The following is a 24,096-nucleotide window of genomic DNA, read 5'->3' on the forward strand; positions in this document are numbered from 1 at the left end:
TAGCACTAATCTGTAGCATCTCTTTTGGGGTTCATTAAACTATATCATGTAATTCGTTTTTATTTCTCTGTTATAGGTTGGGCTAGATTTCTCCCCCAGATTTGCCAGCACTGATGAACAGAAGGAAGAGCAAAGAAAAGTGCTAATCAGACGGGTCCAATTAGCCAAAAGACTAAATTTGCCTTTGTAGGTTAATTACATTTCTATGTTAATAGCTGTAGAACAAATTAAAGAATGATCAAAGAGAACCTTCTACAATGTAGCTATCCATTTTTTTCTCTGAATTACTTTCATAGAACAAAAATATTACTTTCAGATTTAACTACTAAAAGAATTTTTTTGTTTTGTTTTTAAATAGAAATGTTCACTCACGCTCAGCCTCCTTTGTGAGCAAGGTATTCAGGTTATTGAAAGAAATATGCCTTATGTTTAAGTATGATAGTTCTAGTCCACAGTTTGATAGAGCAGGCAGTGCTTTAATTTGATTTCTTAAAGGGAAGGGACTAGAACAAGAATGAATGTGGCAATCAACGGAGGTAAATTTACTAGCCAGCAAAATCTTGTATACAAGATTTTCTGTGTGATTATGATATTTATTGGACTGGAACAAAACGAATGAAAAGTTGGGTCAAACAATTTATGTTCCTTAATTTAAAAGTTATCACCTCTGATATTTTAATTAGCTTAGCCAGCTGATTTAAAGAGGGAAAGTTAGAAATAGGGCAAGAGTGGCAGCAATTACTTTGAGCCATTCTTTTGCATGTTTTCTGACGGCTGCTTCAGAAAATATTATATTGAGTGTGGCCATCAAACATTAAATGCACTGTTGTTTTTACCAGATGATCTATAAATAAAAATATATCTTATATCATTATTTTTTCAAACTTTTTAGGGTATCACCCACAGTAAGATACACTTTATGTTGGCACTCAGTGTACGTACATACAGAGCACTGAGAAAAGTTTAACAAGCACTATACGTGTGTGTGTGTGTGTGTGTGTGTGTGTGTGTGTGTGTACCTACCATTTGGAAAAAAAGTTGTCAAATGAAGTAAGCGCAATTGCTTGCAAATAGAAAGCATTGAACTTTTCAGCAATGAGTACTGAACCCTTCCATGATCACTGAGAACGTTATTTTTATGCACTCTGAGCAGGCATCCTGTCAGGAATAGAGGTAGTTTTGTGACTCCAGCTGTGGCTACTGAATTTGAGTCATTTAGCTCTCCTCTTTCTTCTTCCACTAGAATTCCTGTTAGGAAAATCAGTTTGGCTGCTTAAAAATCTGTTGTAAGAAACAATAATTTGACAGCTCACAAACTTCTAGAAAGGTTTCATGGTACAGGAAGTTTAGATAGTTGTTTAAAAGTTTCTATTTCAGAGCAGGCAACAGTGGCTCAGCAGGCAGTGTTCTCTCACCTGCCATCCTGGAGACCCGGGTTCGATTCCCGGTGCCTGCCCATTCAAAAAAAAGGAAAAGTTTGTATTTCAGTGTTCTTTTAACAAGTTAATTCTCAAGACTGAGTATCTTTAATGAAAAAACAGTTTTATAATTGTACTCTTAACTGTAGTCCATCATTTACAATAGGGTTCATTCTGTTGTACAGTCCTATGTTTTTTCTTTTAATTTTTATCCTAGTAAAATATATACAACCTAAAATTTCCCCATTGAACCACATTCGCATATATAATTGTCCTGTTAATTACATTCATAGTGTGTGGTGCTACCATCACCATCATCCAGTACTAAAACTTTATCATCAACCTTGATAGAAATTCTATACAGTATTAGCATTGACTCCCCATTCCCACCCCCAGTCCAGTCCCTGGTAACCTGTATTTTAAATGCTGGTTCTATTAATTTGTTTGTTCTAATTATTTCATATTAGTGAGATCATAGAATATTTATCCTTTTGTGTCTGGCTTATTTCACTCAACATGATATCTTCAGGGTTCATCCATGTTGTCACCTGAATCAGAATTCCATTCTTTTTTAATGCTGAATAATATTCCAACGTATGTGTATGCCACATTTTGTTTATCCATTCATCGGTTAATGGACACCCGGGTTGTTACTATCTTGGTATTTTTTTTTTTTGCATGGCCAGGCACCAGTAAACGAACCCAGGTCTCCTGCATGGCAGGAGAGACCTCTGCCACTGTTCTGCCGCCATTGCCCACCCTGTTACCATCTTCTGTCAGGTGTGAGTAATGCCACCATGAACATCATTGTGCAAATCTATCTGTTTAAGTCCATGCTCTCAGTTCTTTTGTGCACATACCTAGTACTGGTATTACCAGGTTAGTCATATGGTAATTCTATACTTAACTTTCTAAGGACCTGCCAAACTCTTGAAGATTAAGAATTCGCTATATTTTTATACTACTATTTGGACATTGTACATTTATCTGTGTTTTAGAACTCATAGAACCTTGTTTTTATAACAACCAACGTTTACTTGAACCTGTGAATTATCATTCAGCTTAATTAGTGGAAAAGACTCTTGTTAAGGAAATAAAAAATGGAACTCTATAACTTTTATTTATTTTTAATTTTTGAGAGGTGCCGACAAGGTGCTGTTGCATGCATTTGACGGTCGGCCATCTGTAGCCATGGAAGGAGTAAGTGCTGGGTACTTCTCGATTCCTCCTTCTGTCATAAGAAGTGGATAGGTAAGTTATTTCATTGAACCCTATCTGAAACTGTGAAATATACTTTAAAGTAAGCGCTTGTATTGCAAACTTGCTATACTAATCTAGTTGCATAACAAAAATTAATCTTTGGTCCCTCCCTCACACCACATATAAAATCTAGGTCAATACAGATAAAAAAAAACCTAAGTGTGGGAACTAAAACTATAAAACTCTGAGAAGAAAATAGATATGAATCTTCATAACTTGAGATTAAGCAATAGTTTCTTAGATATGGCACCAAAAGCACAAGCAACCCAATTAAAAATAGGTAAATTAACATCATTAAAATCACAGGCATTTGTACTTCAAAGGGCACCATCAAAAATGTGAAAAATCAATCCACAGAATAGGAGAAAATATTCGTAAAGCGTATATCTTGTAAGGGTGTAGTATCTAGAATATAAAGAACCTTTATGACTCAACAACAAAAAAATGAATAACCCAATTTAAAAATAGGCAAAGGATTTGAATAGCTGTTTCTCTAAAGAAGATAGACAAATGACCCATAAACATATGAAATGATGCTCAAAATCATTAGTTATTAGGGAAATGCAAATCAAAACCACAACAGTCACCACTTTATACTAAGATGATTATAACCAGAAAGATACTAACAAGAGTTGATGAGGACATGGAGAAATTGGAGCCTTCATTCATTTCTCAAGGGAATTTCAATGTTGCAGCAACTTTGAAAAAGTTTGGCAGTTCCTCAAAAAATTAAACATAAACTTTTCATATAACCAAACAGTGCCACTCCTAGCTATATAACCAAGAGAACTGAAAATATATGTTCACATAAAAACTTGTAAAAACAAGTTTATAGGAGCATTATTCATGATAGCCAAAAAGTGGATATAACCCCAAAGTCCATCAAAATGTGATATAACCGTACAATGGAATTCTTCAGCCATAAAAAAGAATGAAGTACAGATTCATGCTACAACATGAATGAACCTTGGAAACATGCTAAGTAAAAAATATGGCATGAAAGGCCACATATTGAATGATTCCGTTTCTATGTGATGTACTAAAGAGGTAAATCCATGAAGAGAGAAAATAAATTAATATTTACTGGGAGGAGGGGAAATGCAGAATTACTTCTAATGGGGTACAGGATTTCTTTTGGGGTGATGAAAATGTTCTGGAATTAGATAGTGATGATGGCTTCGCAATCTTATGAATATACTGAAAACTAATGAATTCTACACTTTAAACGGGGGATATTTTGGTGTGTGAATTATAGCTGAGTAAAAAAGCAAAAAATTCATTTTAGGGAATGTATCATATTTCATCCATTTTGAAATGTTTTATCATCTCTGAAATTGGGATGCATGTTACTGAAATACAGTAAATTGTCTAAGAAAATTAAAAAACTAATATGAGTAAAAAGAGTATAGAATTGAATTATAATCAATATATTTTTTATCTCCGTTAGCAATCATTTATCTGTTTTGTAGTTTGTTTTTTATTGTAGTTTTAAAGCTTTATTGAGGAAGATATCTGTAGTGGTAAACCCTTTTTAGGTATAAAATTTTATGAATTTTGACAAATGTATGCTGTCATGTAACCACCTCTGCATGCAAGATCACAGCATGTTTCCATTATCTCTAAGTCACCTCATCTGCTTTCCCACTCAGTCCTTTCCCTTCATCCCAGCCCTCACACCACTGATCTGATTTCTGTCCCTTTTCCAGAACATCATATGAATGGAGTCGTGTAACATGTAGGCTTTTGGGTCTGACTTCTTTTACTTAGCTTAATGCTTTTGGAGTCATTCATGTTGTTGTATGTGTAAGTAGTCCATTTATTTTGATTGCTGAGTAATATTCATTGTGTGGATGTCCTACAGCTTGTTGAACTGTTTACCAGGTGATGGATATTCAGATTGTTTGCAGTTTGGGGATATTATGAATAAGCTGCCATAAACATTAGAGTGCTGGTTTTTGTTTGGACATCTGTTTTCATTTCTCAGGCATTAATACCTACGAATGGTGTTGCTAGATCATATGACAAGTTTTTGTTTACCTTTTTTAAGAAGTTGTACCATTTTGAATTTCCACCCGCAATTTGTGAAAGTTCTGCACCCTTGCTAGCACTTGGTGTTATGTTGTTTTTTAAATTTTAGCCATTTTAATATATGTATGGTTGTCACACATTGTGGCTTTCATTTTTTTTCCTCATTAACTAATGATATTAAACATCTTTTCACATGCTTACCTACCATCCAAGCATCCATACCTCTTCCTGGGTGAAGTTCCATTCAAATCTTTACACCTTTTTTTAATTGGGTAATTTTCTTATTATTGGTTTAGCAGTATTCTTTTTTGTTTGTTTGTTTGGCAGTGTTCTTTATATATTCTAGATATAAGTTATTTATCTGCTGTGTGTTTTGCAGATATTTTCTCCCAATCTTTAATTTTCTTAATTGGGTCTTTCAAAGAGATTTTTAATTTTGATGAAGTTAGTCTATCAGTATTTTTTCTTGTTCCTGCTTTTGATATCATGTCTATGAAATCTGCCTAACCCAGGTTCACAAAGATTTTCTTTTGTGTGTTTTTCTAGAAGCTCATAGATTTAGTTTTTACCTTTAGGTCTGTGATCTATTTTGTATATAATGCAAGGTACAAGAAGGATTAATTTTTTTGCTCTATAGATATCCACTTCAGTACCATTTTTTAAAAATATTATCCTTCCGTGAATGACTTGAGCACTTTTTCTATAATAAATTGCCTTGAATCTATAGATCAATTTAGTGAGAATTGCCTTGAAAATGGTATATATCTCTATTTATTTATATCTTCTTTGACTTCTCTCATTGTTTTATGGTTTTCAGCTTACAAATATTACATATTTTGGTTAAATTTATCATTGTGTTCTTTCTATTTTTGATGTTATTAATAGTACTGGCTTTTAAACTTGTTACTATTTATTCATTGCTAGTAACATAGAAATACATGTGATTTTTCAAGTGACCTTGCTACATTCATTGTTAGTTCTAGTAGAGTTTTATAGATTCTTTAGCGTTTTTTACATGGTTGATCATGTCATCTCTGAGAAAGACAGTTTTATTTTTGCCTTTCTAATATATATGCCCTTTATTTCTTTTTCTTGCCTTATTGAACTGGGTACAGTTACCAGTACTATATTGAATAGAAATAGTGAAAGCAAGCATCTTTGCTATTTTCCTGATCTTAGGAAGAAAGCATTCATTCTTTTACCATAAAGTGTGATATCAGCTATAGGTTTTCATGGATAACTTTTCTTAGGTTAAGGAATTTCCTTTTATATCTAGTGTGCTGAGAGTTTTTATCTGAAATAGTTAGATGTTGGATTTTGTCAAATACTTTTCCTGCATCTACTGAGATGACCATAATGTTTTTCTTTGTATGACTTGATGGTATCAGGTTAATTACGTTGACTGATATGGTGAGCCTATCCTGCATTACTGGGATAAATTCTACATCATCATGATATAGTACTCTTTTTACATATTGCTGAATTCAATTTGCTAATATTTGTTAAGGATTTTTATGTCTATGTTCATGATGAGTATTGGTCTGTAGTTTTCTTTAAAATTTTTTTACAGTATCTTTGTTTAGTTTTGGTATCAGGGCCATGATGGCCTTAAAATGTAAGATAAAGAGAGTTCCCTCCTCTTTTTTTTTTCTAGAAGAGTTTATGTAGAATTTTATTATTTCTTTCTCAAATGTTTGATAGTATTAATCAGTAAAGCCAGCTGAACGTAAAGTTTTCTTTGATTTAAGGTATTTAATTATGAATTAAATTTCTTAAAAAGATACAGAACTCTATCTGATTTCTTTCTTCTCTCTTGTGTTTATTAGTCTGGCTAGAGTTTTATCCACGGTCTTTTCAAAGAACTTTTGGGTTCCGTGATTCCCTTTCCAATTTTGTTTGTATATTATTTCGGTCCTTCAGCTTGCTTTGTATTTACTCTTCTAATTTTATTTTTATGTCTCATGTTTAAATATACTAGCTCTCTCTTTTTTTCCTCCAAGAGGCAGAAACTGGTGAAACAGTTGCCTTTAACTTCCATATGCTTAGAAACAGACTCACCTGTACTAGAACCAGAAAAGCAGGTAAATGAATTTCCAATTTCTACATCATAAATTTAGAATGCATATTTCATTTGAACTATTGCTAATTTAGCTGTGTTTCCCATTATAATAGCAATACAATGGAATCCTATTATAATGCTATATTAAGGAGTTATAATAATTTTATTTCTGTGTTTTTCTAAATATAGCTATTAAGCTCCAGAGAATATAATTTGATATGGGACATGTCCTAATTTGTGTAATAATGAAAGCCCGAGCAATATAATAAAAACCGCAATGTCTGGAATCACATAGGCCTGGGTTCAAACCCTATCTCCATTTCCACTTATTCTAGTCAAGTTACTTATTCTCTCTGAAACTGTTTCTTCATTTATAAAATGTAGGCAAAATAATAAATACTTTAGAGAATTACAGTGAGGATTAAATGATGTAAGATATGTGAAAGTGCCTAGCAGTATCTGATATATGATAGGCATTAAAAAAATATTCATTTTTCTTTTCTTTAGCTATGTTATAATGAGATTCAACTACTTTCAGTATAGCTACTTATATAGTCATCGATTTATGTGATCTTTGCTGTAGTGTCTCATTTTGTTATTGTAGAACACAAAGGCTCATTGCTAACTTTATACTCTTTCATATTGATATTATTCTAAATTCAAATTTTCTAAAAGGAAGCCACAGAATCTGCTTTACTTATTTATTCACTGTCTGTTATAGTGACCTCCTAATGACTACTTAATAAGTGCCTTACTGCCTATTGGATCTGTGTCTCCATCCCTGCTGTATTCAGATGACAGATACTTGAGATGAAGAGGTTTTGGAGTAGTAGGACATGATTTTTAAACTGTGATCGTTTATGATTGCAGTGTGAGTTTTGCAAATTAATGCCGAATTAATTACATATTGTCATTATTCAGAATGATTGTGAAGGTCAGAGGAATGAGAAAGTAAAGGATCACATGTCCAATAAATTATTTGTTTGTGTGTAGGACAGAATGGTACAGAATTGCCTTCCTGATTAGTGTAAAATGAAAGGAAAATGACCTAGCATTTTTCTCCCTAAGTAGGATTGAATTTTGTGTTGTCATATTTATTTTTTAGCTCATTTGACAAAAATTGGGAGTTTCTGGCATAGTGCCTTATATTTATTGAATAAATGAATCTTTTAGCCAAGTATGCTTTTTTATTTAACAAGTAAAATATGTTTGTTCTAGAAAATGAGAAAACATAGGAAATCATAAACAAGGAAATGAAACTATCCAACACTCACAGGTTACCACTATAATACAGTGGTTCAGAGCAAAAACTCTGAAGTCAGGTTACTCAGGTTTAAACCTCAGCCAGTCTACTTACTAGCTGTTTAGGATCCCTTCTTATCTACAGAAAAGGGATGCTAATAATAATAGTACTTATCTTGTAGAGCTATTTTTTTAAAATCCTTTTTTTATTGTGAAAAATAACAAATATACAAAAAAGCAATACATTTCAAAGCACACTCCAACAATTGTAGAACAGATTTTATAAATTTTTTTATTTATTAAACATAACAACATACAAACACAGACATTCTTACCATATGATCATTCCATTCTACATATATAATCAGTAACTCACAGTAGCGTTACATAGTTGTATATTCGTCATCATGATGATTTCTTAGAAGATTTGCATCAATTCAGAAAAAGCAATAAAAAGAAAACAAAAAAATTCATGCATACCATACCCCTTACCCCTCCCTTTCATTGGTCAGTAGCATTTCAATCTACATTTCCGTGCACAGTTTTCTTCTGTGCAAAATGGGTTCAGTCTTGCTGCCTGCTCCAGAGGGCTCCTGGGAGGCGGAGGAGGGTGGGGGTGGAATGGGGCGGCCACGGTGGGACCCCAGGCCCACCAGCAGCGGCCCTCGCTGGGTTGGGGGTGGGGGTGGGTGTCTCTGTTATCACCAAACCAGAGCCCCCGAGGCTGTCTCCCGGCCGATGATCCCGGTTTCCGGTCCTCTCGGCGCCCCCCTTCCTGGCCAGCGCAGCCATCCTCACCCTTCCTCCCAGGGGTGGCCGGAGGTCCGGGAATCACGTGGCCGCGTGACCGGAGCGTCTGAGTCACTGAGTGGGAAGAAACCCCTCGCACAAAAGCGGCACACAGGGCCTCTGTGGTGTGGGGGTGACCCCACGCTGTGGGAGGTGACTCACCCCGACCACGGGCACGCGCACACGCCACTCGCGGGCCCGGGCAGCGCCCCTGTCCTCTCCTCCATGCCCAGAGCTGCTTCCCGGCTGAAGGGCAGGTGCAGGCGCCTCCCAGCAAAAGGGAGCCCCGCGTCGCTGTCCCCACGGGCTGGGGACAGAATAGGACCAGGGGTTTGATTCCAGGATAAACTGAAGAGCTAGACAGAGCTGAGGGGTGCGCAGCATTGCGGCTGTCCTAAAGGCCACTGGGTGGTAGACCTTAAAATGGGTAATTACGTGTTACGGGAATTTTACTTCAATAAAAAAATAAATAAAAAAGAAGAGTGGTAGAGCCAGTTTGGGGAACTTGGTGAAAGGAACTGGGCAGACAGGTGTGGGGAGAATATGACCAGCCTCTCCTGCAAACCAGGAAGGAGGCTCTGGCTTTTCCATGCTGCATTCCCAGAAACAGACTCCAGGGTCCCACCCGCTAGAGGACACATGCTCACCACGTCAGGGAGGATCTAATAAATAAGGAAAGTGCATGGCGCCCTTGCCCAGGTGGGCACTGCCGGGTCCTTTGCATGCACTGCCCCACTTCCGCCTCCCAGCAGCCCTCTGGAGCAGGCAGCAAGACTGAACCCATTTTGCACAGAAGAAAACTGTGCACGGAAATGTGAAGTAACTTGCTGTGTTCATTTCTCAGGACTGTTATAGCAACTTACCACAAACTTATGGGTTTAAAACAACAGACATTTATCATCTCATAGTTCTAGAGACTAAAATTCTGAAATCAAGGTGTCAGGAGGGCCATGTTCCTCTGAAGTCTCTAGGAAAGGATCCTTCCTTGTCTTCGTAGCTTCTGGTGGTTGCTCATCATCCTTGGCATTACTGGCTTATGGAGGTAGCATTTCAACCTCTTTCTCCTCTGTCTATGGAGTTTGCACTTTTGTGTGTCTTTTCACATGGCATTCTCCTGTCTCCCTGCCCATCTCTGTTTGGATTGGGGCCTACCCTAATTCAGTAGGATCTCCTGTTAATTTGATTACATCTGCAAACATCCTATTTCCAAATAAGGTCACAATCATAGGTATTGGGGTTTAGAATTTTCAATCCATGACACATGTCCAAGGCCACACAACCGCTAAATAGAAGTTTAATCCAAATCTTCTGTTTCCAAGGTCTGAGCTTTAACTGCTCTATTTGGCATTTACAGAGCCCTCATTGTGGACCAGGAACCTTCCTTTGCGTGCATTATCTGATTTAGTTCCCCCAGCAACAAGGTGAGGAAAGTACTATTGGCCCCATTTTTAAAATGAGGAAACTAAATCTCAGCGAGGTTAAGTATGTTGACAAGGTCACACAGCTGGTAAGTGGGGACGTGAAAATTCAAACCCAATTCTGATCCCAAAGGGCATGATCTTCACCACGACATGTGTGTTCTCTTTATTTTCTGGTACAGTGTCTGTGATCATTTCACTTGTCAAGCAGACTAGGTTATGGCAACCAGTTGTTTGGCATTTCGTAGATGAATTAGCATCTATAGTCAGTTAATTGCATCTACAGCTGAATTGTATCTACAATCAACAAAGGAGATTGCCCTCAGCAATGAGAGGAGTCTCCTTATCCAAGTAGTTGGAGAACTTAAAGCCAGAACCAAAGATCTCAGAAGTCAGAAAGAACTCCAGCCTCTACTGCAGCTGGCCAGCTTCCCCTGGAGAATCCAACTTCATCTTCATTGGGGTTTCCAACTCGTGGCCTGCCCTGTGCAATTTGGACTGACCAATGCCCATGGTCGCCTGACTATATATATATATATATATGTAGGAGCCAAAGGGTTAAAACAAGACCTGCAGAGTTTGTTGGGAGGAGCTGGAGTCTCTGGGTGGGCAAGACACCGAGGAGATAGTTACTTGCTTTGTTTGGAACAGTCTGGGAGGAACAGAATGTTCCTTTACCCCCAAATGGTTACATTAAGTATGAAGAAAGTTAAGTACTTTGTTTCCTCAGGAAATGCAGGCATGCCTTTTGTTACCCTGCAGTCTATAAGCAGGAGCTGGTTTAGAGTAAAGTTGTCTGTTGCTTGTTAAAGTTAAGCTTCAGACCCCCTGATCCCATCTGTTTGTCTCTTTCTTTCTTTCAGTCTCTCTTTCTCATCATTCCTTGATATCCTTAGAGCTCTGTTTCATAGGACGCAACATATATATATATATATATATGTCCTGTTGGTTCTGTTTCTCTGGAGACCCTAACACAAGTCCTTTTTCTCTGAATCCCACACTCCTCCACCCATGGTTTGGATTGGGTAAAGCTTGATTATTCTTGGTATTTCTGCACAGCGGCTAGAGGGGCTGTGCCCCAGGACTAATGGGACAGTGTTCCCAGGGTCTGCTCTGAGGGTGTTGTGCAGGTGGGCAAGGCTGAGGGAGGTAGGCAGGGCTGACTGGCCGCCAAGTCCAGTGGTTTTCACTTGGCTGTGCATCAGACTCTCCTTTGAAGCTTTTAGAAAACCCAGAGGTTCTAACTAACCATCAAGTGATGGCAGTCTGTGGTGGGGGTGAGGAGGGCCACTCCATGTGGCAGCTCGGGCCAGAAACCTTCATCCACGCCCAGTGCCATTCTCTACCCCATGGATCACATCCCTTTGGAGCCAGCCAGAATTCAGAAGGGAAATCAGGAGCCCCAAACTCCCAGCCTGCAAGCTGCAGACAGCCTGGAGAGAGGTCCTGTTTGCCTGGATTTGCTGCTGTTGGTGTGACTTTAAGTTGAACATCTTTAAACAAAACACCTATTCTCCACTTTGCCACAGGCCCCATCCCTCCCCAATGCCTTACACCCTCCCACTCACTAGGTCAGTTTACTACATTACTCTGGCCTCTGACAACCCTTGAATTTGAGACCCAGTGCCTTCTAGGCCAAAATGAGGAAACTGAGGCACGGGGAAGTTACAGTCAGGTCCTCAATGAGTGATGGTTCCTAGAACAGGGGTTGTTATAGCTGGAGCAAAGGCCAGGATTTATAATAATCCCCATTTCTGAGGGGATTTTACCTTGCCCTGGGTATTAGTTTCCTCTTGCTGCTATAACACACCACATAGTTCGTGGCTTAAAACAACCCCAAGTCAGTATCTTACAATTATGGAGGTCAGAAATCCAGAATCAGTCTCGCTGGGCTAAAGTCAAGGAGTCCTCAGGGCTGGTTCCTTCTGGGAGTTCCAGGGGTGCATCTGTGCACTCGCCACCCTCAGCTTCTGGAGGCTGCCTGCGTCCCTCAACTCACGGCCCCTGGCTCACATCATGCCAAGCCCTGCTTCCATTGTCACATCACCTACCATTCTCCAGCCCCTCTGCCTCCCTCCTAGAAGGACTCTTGTGATTACATTGCACCCATCTGAACAATCCAGGCCAATCTCATCTCCAAATCCTTAACTTGACCACCTTTGCAAAGTCCCTATTGCTGAGTAAGGGACCCTATTCACAGGCCTGGGGATTACGGTGGAGACATCTTTGGTCGGGGGAAGAGGGGTGCATTACTCTCTCGTGCCCTGGGAACAAGTTCAGAGGGCAGCAATCTGGGGCTCCCAACAGAATGGCACCCCAGGCCCTCCCGGCCTGGCGGGAGCACAGCCAGGACCTGCCTGCCCGCATCCCAGAGCAGCACTCCTGGCGGCTCAGCTGAGCAGAGGCCCAGGACAGCGTGCTTAGGAACCGGCAGCCTGGGAAACACGGTAAGGGGCGCCATCATCAACGGGGCTCTTGCCGGCCCCTCCTGCTCTCCTCGGCTGCATGGCTCTCCAGCCTCACTCAGGCCGGCTCACTCCGGAGTTGACCCAGGGCCCATCCTGTCCCCAAGAGAAGAGCTTCCTGTAAGATGCACCCAACATCACGTCCCGCATTTAATTCTCACTCCTTCGAGAGGCAGGAGGGGAGATGCTGTTACATCCCCAACGTCAAGACACCTAAATGGAAGCTCAGAACGTGAAGTCTTGTTGTGGTCCGTCCCGGCAGGAAGGGGAGACCCAGGCAAAGCAGGCACTGAAGGGGGTGTGGTGAAAAGACCATTTAGAGGTGTGGGCAGATGGAGGGAACCAACAAGGAGGCAGGCTGCTGTGGCTGTGCTGGGGCCAAGGGGCGAGGCGAGGGCCGCCTGCTGGGCTGTGACACGCGCTGGCAGCAGGAGGAGAGGCTGCCGAGAGGAGCAGCGGCCTTCAGTGGAGGAGCACCTGCTGCCAACCCCCCGCCCAGCTGCAAGGGGGTCAGGGCTCCGGCTGCTGGCTGGACCAGCTGGAAGCCAGAGGGTGAAGGAGCTCGCGGAGTAGCATTGCAGCCTCCCGGGGCACGGAGCAAGGCCGAGGAGAAGGGAGGCAGGAGCCGGAGGAGCAAATGGAGAATGCCCAGCACCCATGTCTTCCTCGGGGTTGTACAGCACGTGCCAGAACTGAACTGAAACTGGTTCTTGCTAACCCAAAGGAAGGAATTTTTAGTGGGAAGTAGAGATGGAGGGAGGGGAGATAGAGGGTGAGAGCTTGTCCTTTTGCCTTTGAAATCATTTTCATGCTGCAAAGTCCCCACACCACACCCGCATGCCCACTGAGCCCTCTGGGTTTAGGTCACCTGCTCACCTCTGCTCACTGGTTTGGGCTCAGTTAATCCAAACTCATTTTTAATTCCAGTCCAAACCAGGCGTATCCAGAAAGAGAATACCGCAGCAAGCACAAATGTATAAAACTAAACAGTGCAACCCACCCTGAAGCGAGGTGGCTTCAGATCACTCATTGCTCTGGGCTGTCTCAGTCTCTGATGCCCACATGCGTGGAAAATCAAGTACGAAGCTTGTTATTTCACATGCCTGGGGTTAGACTCGGGACTGTCATGAGGAAATGCATGTCAGTGCACACCCACAGGTAGAATGACATGTAAACCACACACCTGGCTTTCCTGAGCTGAGCTAGAAGTTAGTTTACTGGGCCTGCCTTCGAAAGGGGCTGTGGACCAACGCAGGAGAGGGAAGAGGACTTTCCTTTTTTTTGTACACGTCTTATTGCTTGCTGCTTTTCCTGCAAGTGTGCATGAGTTGTAGAACACAGAGATGTCTTTGAAGGGTCTGAGGTCCGGTGCTGCCCTGGCCTGGGGGCGTGAACAGGCTGTACTCCTGGTTCCTTGTGCCTTTGACAGGTAAGGACGTGGGGTGGGAGGGGCAGAACAGGCTGCAAAGAAACTGCACGTCCACAGCTCCTCTCCTGGGACCAACAAACCTTTTAGTTTGCATTCTTTTGGCAGGTCACTCTAACCGCCACGTTCAGCTCCCAGTCTGCCACCTACTTCTTTTCGATTTCTTAAGGGACCTTTTCCATCCCACCACTTCCTCCTGTGTTGAAGTTTCCCCTCTTCCAGGCCTCCTGCCCAGCTGACAATCCCGGACCCAGGCAGGTCACATTTCACTGTTTCCCTTAGAATTAAGCCTGGGTCTCCCACCAGCACTGGGTGGAGCAGGCGAGTTAGCTTAGCCCACTGAAGTGAGGAATTCAAGAGACTCATGTACTGGGCTGACTCTGAAAGGCCCAGCAGAAAAGCCCAGCTGTCCCCAAAGCCCCTGAAGCCACCTCAGGCAGGTGCCCAGGGCTGCCCAGGCCATTCCTGGCAAGACACCGGGGAGCACACCCTGAGCCCGGTCTCAGGCCGAGACTGCCAGGTGAACTCTGCCCACACCTGAGCTGGTGTCTCTGCTTCCTCCACAGTTGCCGCCCTGCCCTGGTCCCCATCTGCCCTTCCAGCCACGACAGTGAGGGGAGCAGAGCGGTGCCTTCTGAATGGCTTTCGACAGTGTCACAGCAAAGCCCCATGACAGAGGGTGGACAGAGGTGTTGCCTCTGTATTCACAGAGGAAGAAATGGAGTCACTTGTCTGGGGTCCCCAGAGTGCCATGGCTGGTGCCTGGTGGCAAGGACTGCAGCCCGTGTCTCTGGACTCCTAGGCAAGGTCTCCCTCCTTCTGGAGGTAGGTCCTCCTGGAGTCTGCCAGGTGCCTGGGATCCCAAGGCCCCTGGGTCTGAGGTCTAGGGAAGCACCAGCCCCCCTCCCCCCATCTCTCTGGGATATGGCTTTAATGAGGAATTTTATCGGAATAACTTCACTGAATGAAGCATTCTGAGCTTGTAAAGATTAAATCCACGAAAAGGAGACAGTGATGTGAATCCCTGAGAAATGAGTTCAAGAAGCTTCCCTTCCTGTGTCACAGTCGCTGATAAGTTCTCAGTAAGAGGTCTTCCCTGCACCCTGACAGTAACTGGGTGACAAGGGCTTCCCAAAGAGCCTCCCCTCCCACGCACAGAGTTCTTTTTTTTGTTGAGATATCTTCCCGTACCATATAGACCATCCAAAGTATATAATCGATGGCTCACAATATCATTGCATAGTTGTACAGTGATCACCATGGTCATTTTCAGAACATTTGTATCACTCCAGAAAAAGAAATAAAAAGAAAAAACTCATATTTCCCATACCCCTTACCCTCCCTCTCACTGGCCACTACTGTTGCAATCTACCTGATTTTTGTTTTGCCCCTTATCTCCCGCCCTATTATTTATTTACTTTTTGTCCTTATTCTTTAATCATCTGTCCATACCCTGGCTAAAGGGAATGTCAGTCACAAGGCTTTCACAATCATATGGTGTGCTGGTTCGAAAGGATTTATATGAGAGCAATGGTTTCTTCTAATCCCCATTCAGTACTGTATGTTGGGAATTTAAGATTATCTCCATGGAAATGTGACACAATCAAGAGTGGGTATTAAACCTGATTAGTTAGAGACGTGACTCCATCCATTCCAGGTGGGTCTTGATTAGTTTACTGGAATCCTTTAAAAGAGGAAACATTTTGGAGAATAAGGGAGATTCAGAGAGAGCAGAGCAGAATGACATAGCCACAAGAAGCAGAGAATCCATCAGCAAGACCTTTGAAGGTGAAGAAGGAAAACACCTCCTGGGGAGCTTCATGAAACAGGAAGCCAGGAGAGAAAGCTAGCAGATGATGCCGTGTTTGCCACGTGCCCTTCCAGCCGAGAGAGAAACTCGGACTGTGTTCGCCATGTGCCTTCTCACTTGGGAGAGAGACCCTGAACTTCATCGGCTTTCTTGAACCAAGGTGTCTTTCCCTGGATGCCTTTGATTGAACATTTCTATAGACTTGCTTTAATTGGGACATTTTCTCAGCTTCAGAACTGTAAAGTAGCAACTTATTAAATTTCCCTTTTTGAAGCCATTTTGCTTCTGGTACATTGCATTTAGCAGCTAGCAAACTAGAACATATGGTCACACTGTAAAAGCTATATAGTTACATAATCATCTTCAAGAATCAAGGCTACTGGAACACACCTGAACAGTTTCAGGGACTTCCCTCGAGCCACTCCAATACACCATAAACTGAAAAAGGATATCTATATAATATGTAAGAATAACCTCCAAGATAACCTCTTGACTCTGTTTGAAATCTCTCAGCCACTGTGATTTTGTTTCATTTCTCTCTTCCCCCTTTTGGTCCAGAAGGTCTTCTCAATCCTTTGACGCCGGGTCTGACTCATCCCTGGGATTTGGGTCCCACATTGCCAGAGAGACTTAACATCACACACAGGATCCTTAACTTCCTCCCGGAAGGAATGGATGTCCCAGGACTCGATGACTCTCAAGACTGGTATGCAAAATACAGGTCTTGGAATTGCCTTTCTGGGGCCCTTCTCACCCTCACACCTCATTCCACCCCAGTGTTGGGAGTCTCCTTGTCCCCTGGGGAGCCAGCACCGGTTATCAGCCATCCAGGAAGCCCCACAGCCCCTACCACTCCCCAGAGCTGCCTTTTCTTGGAAGCCTGGCAGGACCCACCCACTTTGACCCCTGGGCTCAACACTTCCTGGAGAGGGAAGGTTCACCTGGGAACTCTGTGCACCCTATTCAGAGCAGGCTGGCCCTAGTTTGCCTCTATCCTCTTTTGTTAAGTGGAGAGTAAGGGGTTTGGCAAACTAAGGACTCCCCAGGCAACTGCTGGGCCACCCCACCAGCTGCTCCCTCCACCCAGCCCATCCTTGCCCTAGCTGGACTTGAGGTCAGGGCAAATGAGAGTGTCTGGGGCCGAATGGGGTGCCCAGTAATATTTCAGCTCTAGGAGAGGAAAAAGGGTCCCAGGGCTCTAAGTTTGGCTGCTCTAGTTTGCTAGCTGCTGGAATGCAACACACCGGAGACGGATTGGCTTTGAATAAAAGGGGATTTATTTTGTTGGTTCTTCAGAGGAAAGGCAGCTAACTTTCCACTGAGGTTCTTTCTTACATGGAAGGCACAAGATGGTCTCTGCTGGTCTTCTCTCCAGGCCCCTGGGTTCCAACAACTTTCCCCGGGGTGACTTCTTTCTGCATCTCCAAAGGCCTGGGCTGAGCTGCGAGTGCTGAGATGAGGAATGCCGAGCTGCTTAGGCTGTGCTACATTGCGCTCTCTCATTTAAGCACCAGCCAATTAAGTCAAACGTCACTCATTGCAGCAGACACGCCTCCTAGCTGACTGCAGACGTAATTGGCAACAGATGAGGTTCACGTACCATTGGCTTATGTCCACAGCAACAAGACTAGGTATGCTCACCTGGCCAAGTTGACAACTGAATCTAATACATTGGCCATTTGGTTTGGCCCCAGCTTCAGACCTAACACCATCTAGCTGTACCTCTCCCCTCTCTACCCATGCCACAACCCTAGATGGCATTGGTGCCAGGGCAGGGCAGCGAGCAGCAGATGGGGAGGGCTGTGCCTGCAGAACTGTCCCTTTCCTGATCCCTCCTCACACACATCTCATCGGCTCCTCCCTCTTCCCCCGCCTCCAAATCTTGTACCCCTTCCCACTGAAAACACTGACTTTGTCACCCCAGCTTATAAAAGTATAGACGCCCTCCACTGCTTGCCCCAGACCACCCATCCTCCATCTGACATGCTTGAGCACCTCTCAGTCTTGAGGGACCCCAGGAGGACCAGAAGGGATGTCCCCCCAGTTCTCACCACCTGAAGTTCTGAGCCCCAAGGAAAGGCTTCGTGGGGTGGGGGTGGGGACTGGACCCAAGGTCTCACAATGACTCACCATGCACTTTGTCTAATTAGGTGTTAAACGGGTCTCCGGGTCCAGGCTGAGGACCAAACCACTGCATAATTCTTATGGGGAAATCAAATTCTGAACCCCAGCAAAGGTTTGTGGTGATTTGGATGCTGAGGAGAGGCCCCAAATCATAATCCAGACCCCACAGCGGCTGCTTTGCTCAAATTGGAGGCCCTTGACCGGCACCTGCCCACATTGCCCTCCCATCCTGCCCAGCAGCCCCTGACCCTTTGTGAGAGTTAAGTTCATGTTCCAACTTGGCCGGGTGATGGCGGCTCGTTGTTTGGTCAAGAAAGGACTGGCCCAGTCATTACTGTGAGGATATTTCATGGATTTAAGTCATCAGTCAGTTGATTGCATCTATGACTGATTGCATCTGCAATCAACAAAGAAGATCGCCTTCAGCAAAGATAGAACTCTCATACAATCAGTTGAAGACCTTAAAGGGAGGATTTCAGCAGTCAGAAGGGAGAATTTCCATCTCTAATTCAGCCAGCCACCTTCTCTGGGAAATTTGTCAAAACCTTCACCAGAGTTTCCAGCTTGCAGACTGCCCCACAGAATTTGAACACATCAATCCCCACAGTAGCATGAGACAATTTCTATAATGTCTCAAAATATTTACATATATGTGTATATATATATATATATATATATATCTTGCAAGTTCTGTTTCTCTGGACAGCCCTGACTGATACATCCCTTGTGGGGGTTTGAAGCTGTATGTACCCCAGAAAAACATGTTTTTCTTTTTTTTATATATATTTATTAATTAAACTTAAAAACAAATGAACAAAAACGTTCTCAACATATGATCATTACATTCTACATATATAATCAGTAATTCAAAATATCATCACATGGTTGCATATTCATCCTCATGATCATTTCTTAGAACATTTGAATCAATTCAGTTAAAGAAATAAAAAAGACAACAGAAAAAGAAATAAAATGAAAACAGAAAAAAAAAGATTATACATATCATACCCCTTACCCCTCGCTTTCACTGATCACTAGCATTTCAAACTAAGTTTATTTTAACATTTGTTCCCCCTATTATTTATTTTTGTTCCATATGTTCTACTCATTTGTTGACAAGGTAGATAAAAGGAGCATCAGACACAAGGTTTTCACAATCACACAGTCACATTGTGAAAGCTCTCTCATTATTCAATCATCCTCAAGAAACATGACTACTGGAGCACAGCTCTAAATTTTCAGGCAGTTCCCTCCAGGCTCTCCATTACATCTTGAAGAACAAGGTGATATCTACTCAATGCATAAGAATAACCTCCAGGATAACCTCTCCACTCTGTTTGGAATCTCCCAGCCATTGACGCTTTGTCTCATTTCACTCTTCGCCCTTTTGGTCGAGAAGGAAAAAAACATGTTCTTAATTGTAATCCATTCTTTTGGATGTGAACCTTCCTGATGAGGTGACTTCAATTAAGATTGACCCAGCTGAATCAGGATGGGTCTTAGTCCTATTACTGGGTCCTTTTAGAGAAGGTCACAGAGAAAGAAGACACGAGGAGCCGGAAGCCAGAAGCTGGAAGACAAAGGAGAGAATATCGTCATGTGACAGAAAAACCGAGGTGCCCCAAGGGTCACCGGCAGCCAGCCCCAGAGCACCCCAGTCTTTGGGGAGGAAGCATCGCTTTACTGATGCCTCAGTTTTGGAATTCTCCCAGCCTCAAATCTGGGAGCCAATAAATTAAATTCCTGTTGTTTTAGCCAACCTGTTGTGTCATATTTGATTTAGCACCCGGGAAACTAAAATAGCTCTCAAGGGAGTTTTGTGAGACCCTCCCACCCCCATCCCATGGCCCACACTCAGCCCCTTTCTGTCCCTTCCGTCACACCCTCCCAGCTTCCTCTGCCAGTTGCCATAAAACCCAGCACAGCAGTGGTGGAGCTCCCATGCCTGGGCCCACCTAGATTTAGTGAATCAGAATGTCCTGGGTTTGGGTTCTTGCATTTGTGTTTCTCAAATCTCCAGGGGTGACTCCAATGCAGGACCTCTCAGGGCAGTGCTGCCTTGGAGCAGCCATGTGAGGTCCCCAGTGTGGAGCAGCCAAGATGCCCACCTTGAATAATAGCTCCTGGCACAGTCAAGCAGTGATGTGTAGCACAGTGTCACGGTGGCAGCACAGGACCGACTGGTTGTCAGGCTCTGGAGATTCTGCAACCTCAGGCAAGCCATTTGACCTTCAGGGCCTCAGTTTACCCATCCATAATGTGAGGATAGTAGCACTTAATGCATGGCGGGTTGTTTGCTCTCACACCTGTCTGGAGACTGGGACCCCACAAGTACAGTGGCATACAGGACCACAGGAAAACAAAAAACAAAAACCTATAGCTCAGATGCAGCTTCATTCAGTGTTTTAGCATGATTACTTTACAATTAGGTATTATTGTGCTGTCCATTTTTGAGTTTTTGTATCTAGTCCTGTTGCACAGTCTGTATCCCTTCAGCTCCAATTACCCATTATCTTACCCTGTTTCTAACTCCTGCTGGACTCTGGTAATGACATATTCCAAGTTTATTCTCGAATGTCGGTTCAAATCAGTGGGACCATACACTATTTGTCCTTTAGTTTCTGGCTAGACTCACTCAGCATAATGTTCTCTAGGTCCATCCATGTTATTACATGCTTCATAAGTTTATCCTGTCTTAAGGCTGCATAATATTCCATCGTATGTATATACCACAGTTTGTTTAGCCACTCGTCTGTGGATGGACATTTTGGCTGTTTCCATCTCTTTGCAATTGTAAATAACGCTGCTATAAACATTGGTGTGCAAATGTCCGTTTGTGTCTTTGCTCTTAAGTCCTTTGAGTAGATACCCAGCAATGGTATTGCTGGGTCGTATGGCAATTCTATATTCAGCTTTTTGAGGAACCGCCAAACTGCCTTCCACAGTGGTTGAACCATTTGACATTCCCACCAACAGTGGATAAGTGTGCCTCTTTCTCCGCATCCTCTCCAGCACTTGTCATTTTCTGTTTTGTTGATAATGGCCATTCTGGTGGGTGTGAGATGATATCTCATTGTGGTTTTTATTTGCATTTCTCTAATGGCCAGGGACATTGAGCATCTCTTCATGTGCCTTTTGGCCATTTGTATTTCCTCTTCCGAAAGTTGTCTGTTTAGGTCTTTTTCCCATTTTGTAATTGGGTTGGCTGTCTTTTTGTTGTTGAGTTGAACAATCTCTTTATAAATTCTGGATACTAGACCTTTATTTGATATGTCATTTCCAAATATTGTCTCCCATTGTGTAAGCTGTCTTTCTACTTTCTTGATGAAGTTCTTTGATGCACAAAAGGGTTTAATTTTGAGGAGCTCCCATTTATCTATTTCCTTCTTCAGTGCTCTTGCTTTAGGTTTAAGGTCCATAAAACCGCCTCCAATTGTAAGTTTCATAAGATATCTCCCTACATTTTCCTCTAACTGTTTTATGGTCTTAGACCTAATGTTTAGATCTTTGATCCATTTTGAGTTAACTTTTGTATAGGGTGTGAGATATGGGTCTTCTTTCATTCTTTTGCATATGGATATCCAGTTCTCTAGGCACCATTTATTGAAGAGACTGTTCTGTCCCAGGTGAGTTGGCTTGAATGCCTTATCAAAGATCAAATGTCCATAGATGAGAGGGTCTATATTTGAGCACTCTATTTGATTCCATTGGTAGATATATCTATCTTTATGCCAATACCATGCTGTTTTGACCACTGTGGCTTCATAATATGCCTTAAAGTTTGGCAGCGCGAGACCTCCAGCTTCGTTTTTTTTCCTCAAGATGTTTTTAGCAATTTGGGGCAACCTGCCCTTCCAGATAAATTTGCTTATTGGTTTTTCTAATTCTGAAAAATAAGTTGTTTGGATTTTGATTGGTATTGCATTGAATCCTTAAATCAATTTAGGTAGGATTGACATCTTAACTATATTTAGTCTTCCAATCCATGAACACGGTATGCCCTTCCATCTATTTAGGTCTTCTGTGATTTCTTTTAGCAGTTTTTTGTAGTTTTCTTTATATAGGTTTTTTGTCTCTTTAGTTAAATTTATTCCTAGGTATTTTATTCTTTTATTTGTGATTGTAAATGGGATTCGTTTCTTGATTTCCGCCTCAGCTTGTTCATTACTAGTGTATAGAAAAGCTACAGATTTTTTTTTTTTTTTTTTTTTTTTTTTTTTTAAAGGAAAGACAGAGAGAAGGAAGGAAGGACAGAAGGAAGGAAGAGAGGAAGAAAGGGAAACACCTCTCAAACATCTTCTTGTTTTATTGTATTTCGTTTCTCCGTCTTCGCTACACGGGCTGGGGCCGGGAATCGAACCGAGGTCCTCCGGCATAGCAGGCAAGCACCCTGCCCGCTGAGCCACCGCGGCCCGCCGAAAAGCTACAGATTTTTGAATGTTGATCTTGTAGCCTGCTACTTTGCTGTACTCATTTATTGGCTCTAGTAATTTTGTTGTGGATTTTTTTGGGTTTTCTACGTATAGTATCATATCGTCTGCAAACAGTGATAGTTTTACTTCTTCCTTTCCAATTTTGATGCCTTGTATTTCTTTTTCTTGTCTAATTGCTCTGGCTAGAACCTCCAACACAATGTTGAATAATAGTGGTGATAGTGGACATCCTTGTCTTGTTCCTGATCTTAGGGGGAAAGTTTTCAATTTTTCCCCATTGAGGATGATATTAGCTGTGGGTTTTTCATATATTCCCTCTATCATTTTAAGGAAGTTCCCTTGTATTCCTATCTTTTGAAGTGTTTTCAACAGGAAAGGATGTTGAATCTTGTCAAATGCCTTCTCTGCGTCAATTGAGATGATCATGTGATTTTTCTGCTTTGATTTGTTGATATGGTGCATTACATTAATTGATTTTCTTATGTTGAACCATCCTTGCATACCTGGGATGAATCCTACTTGGTAATGATGTATAATTCTTTTAATGTGTTGTTGGATATGATTTGCTAGAATTTTATTGAGGATTTTTGCATCTATATTCATTAGAGAGATTGGTCTGTAGTTTTCTTTTTTTGTAATATCTTTGCCTGGTTTTGGTATGAGGGTGATGTTGGCTTCATAGAATGAATTAGGTAGTTTTCCCTCCACTTCGATTTTTTTGAAGAGTTTGAGGAGAGTTGGTACTAATTCTTTCTGGAATGTTTGATAGAATTCACATGTGAAGCCATCTGGTCCTGGACTTTTCTTTTTAGGGAACTTTTGAAGGACTAATTCAATTTCTTTACTTGTGATTGGTTTGTTGAGGTCATCTATTTCTTCTTGAGTCAAAGTTGGTTGTTCATGTCTTTCCAGGAACCCGTCCATTTCATCTAAATTGTTGTATTTATTAGTGTAAAGTTGTTCATAGTATCCTGTTATTACCTCCTTTATTTCTGTGAGGTCAGTAGTTATGTCTCCTCTTCCATTTCTGATCTTATTTATTTGCCTCCTCTCTCTTCTTCTTTTTGTCAATCTTGATAAGGGCCCATCAATATTATTGATTTTCTCATAGAACCAACTTCTGGTCTTATTGATTTTCTCTATTGTTTTCATATTTTCAATTTCATTTACTTCTGCTCTAATCTTTGTTATTTCTTTCCTTTTGCTTGCTTTGGGATTAGTTTGCTGTTCTTTCTCCAGTTCTTCTCAGTGGACAGTTAATTCCTGCATTTTTGCCTTTTCTTCTTTTCTGATATAGGCATTTAGGGCAATAAATTTCCCTCTTAGCACTGCCTTTGCTGCGTCCCATAAGTTTTGATATGTTGTGTTTTCATTTTCATTCGCCTCTAGGTATTTACTAATTTCTCTTGCAATTTCTTCTTTGACCCACTCGTCGTTTAAGAATGTGTTGTTGAGCCTCCACGTATTTGTGAATTTTCTGGCACTCTGCCTATTATTGATTTCCAACTTCATTGCTTTATGATCTGAGGAAGTGTTGTGTATGATTTCAATCTTTTTAAATTTGTTAAGACTTGCTTTGTGACCCAGCATATGGTCTATCTTTGAGAATGATCCATGAGCACTT

General features: G+C 41.9%; 1 protein-coding gene across 30 annotated transcripts in view; it reads left to right on the forward strand.

Moving 5' to 3' along the window:
- LOC143668150 (putative deoxyribonuclease TATDN3) overlaps positions 1–22,322 on the forward strand; it is a 34,398-nt gene extending 12,076 nt beyond the window's left edge. For 7 of the 30 annotated variants that reach the window (XR_013168338.1, XR_013168334.1, XR_013168333.1 and 4 more), the window contains one exon: positions 77–248. Coding sequence is in view for 6 of the 30 variants with exons in the window: in XM_077142785.1 (XP_076998900.1) it covers positions 77–86 (10 nt within the window). In the remaining 24 variants the exon portion in view is untranslated. The other 23 variants (XM_077142778.1, XM_077142782.1, XM_077142783.1 and 20 more) reach the window with 19 other exon arrangements.
- The last annotated feature ends 1,774 nt before the right edge of the window (positions 22,323–24,096 follow it).

This window comes from Tamandua tetradactyla, chromosome 24 (genome assembly GCF_023851605.1).
Source record: "Tamandua tetradactyla isolate mTamTet1 chromosome 24, mTamTet1.pri, whole genome shotgun sequence".
Lineage (NCBI taxonomy): Eukaryota > Metazoa > Chordata > Mammalia > Pilosa > Myrmecophagidae > Tamandua > Tamandua tetradactyla.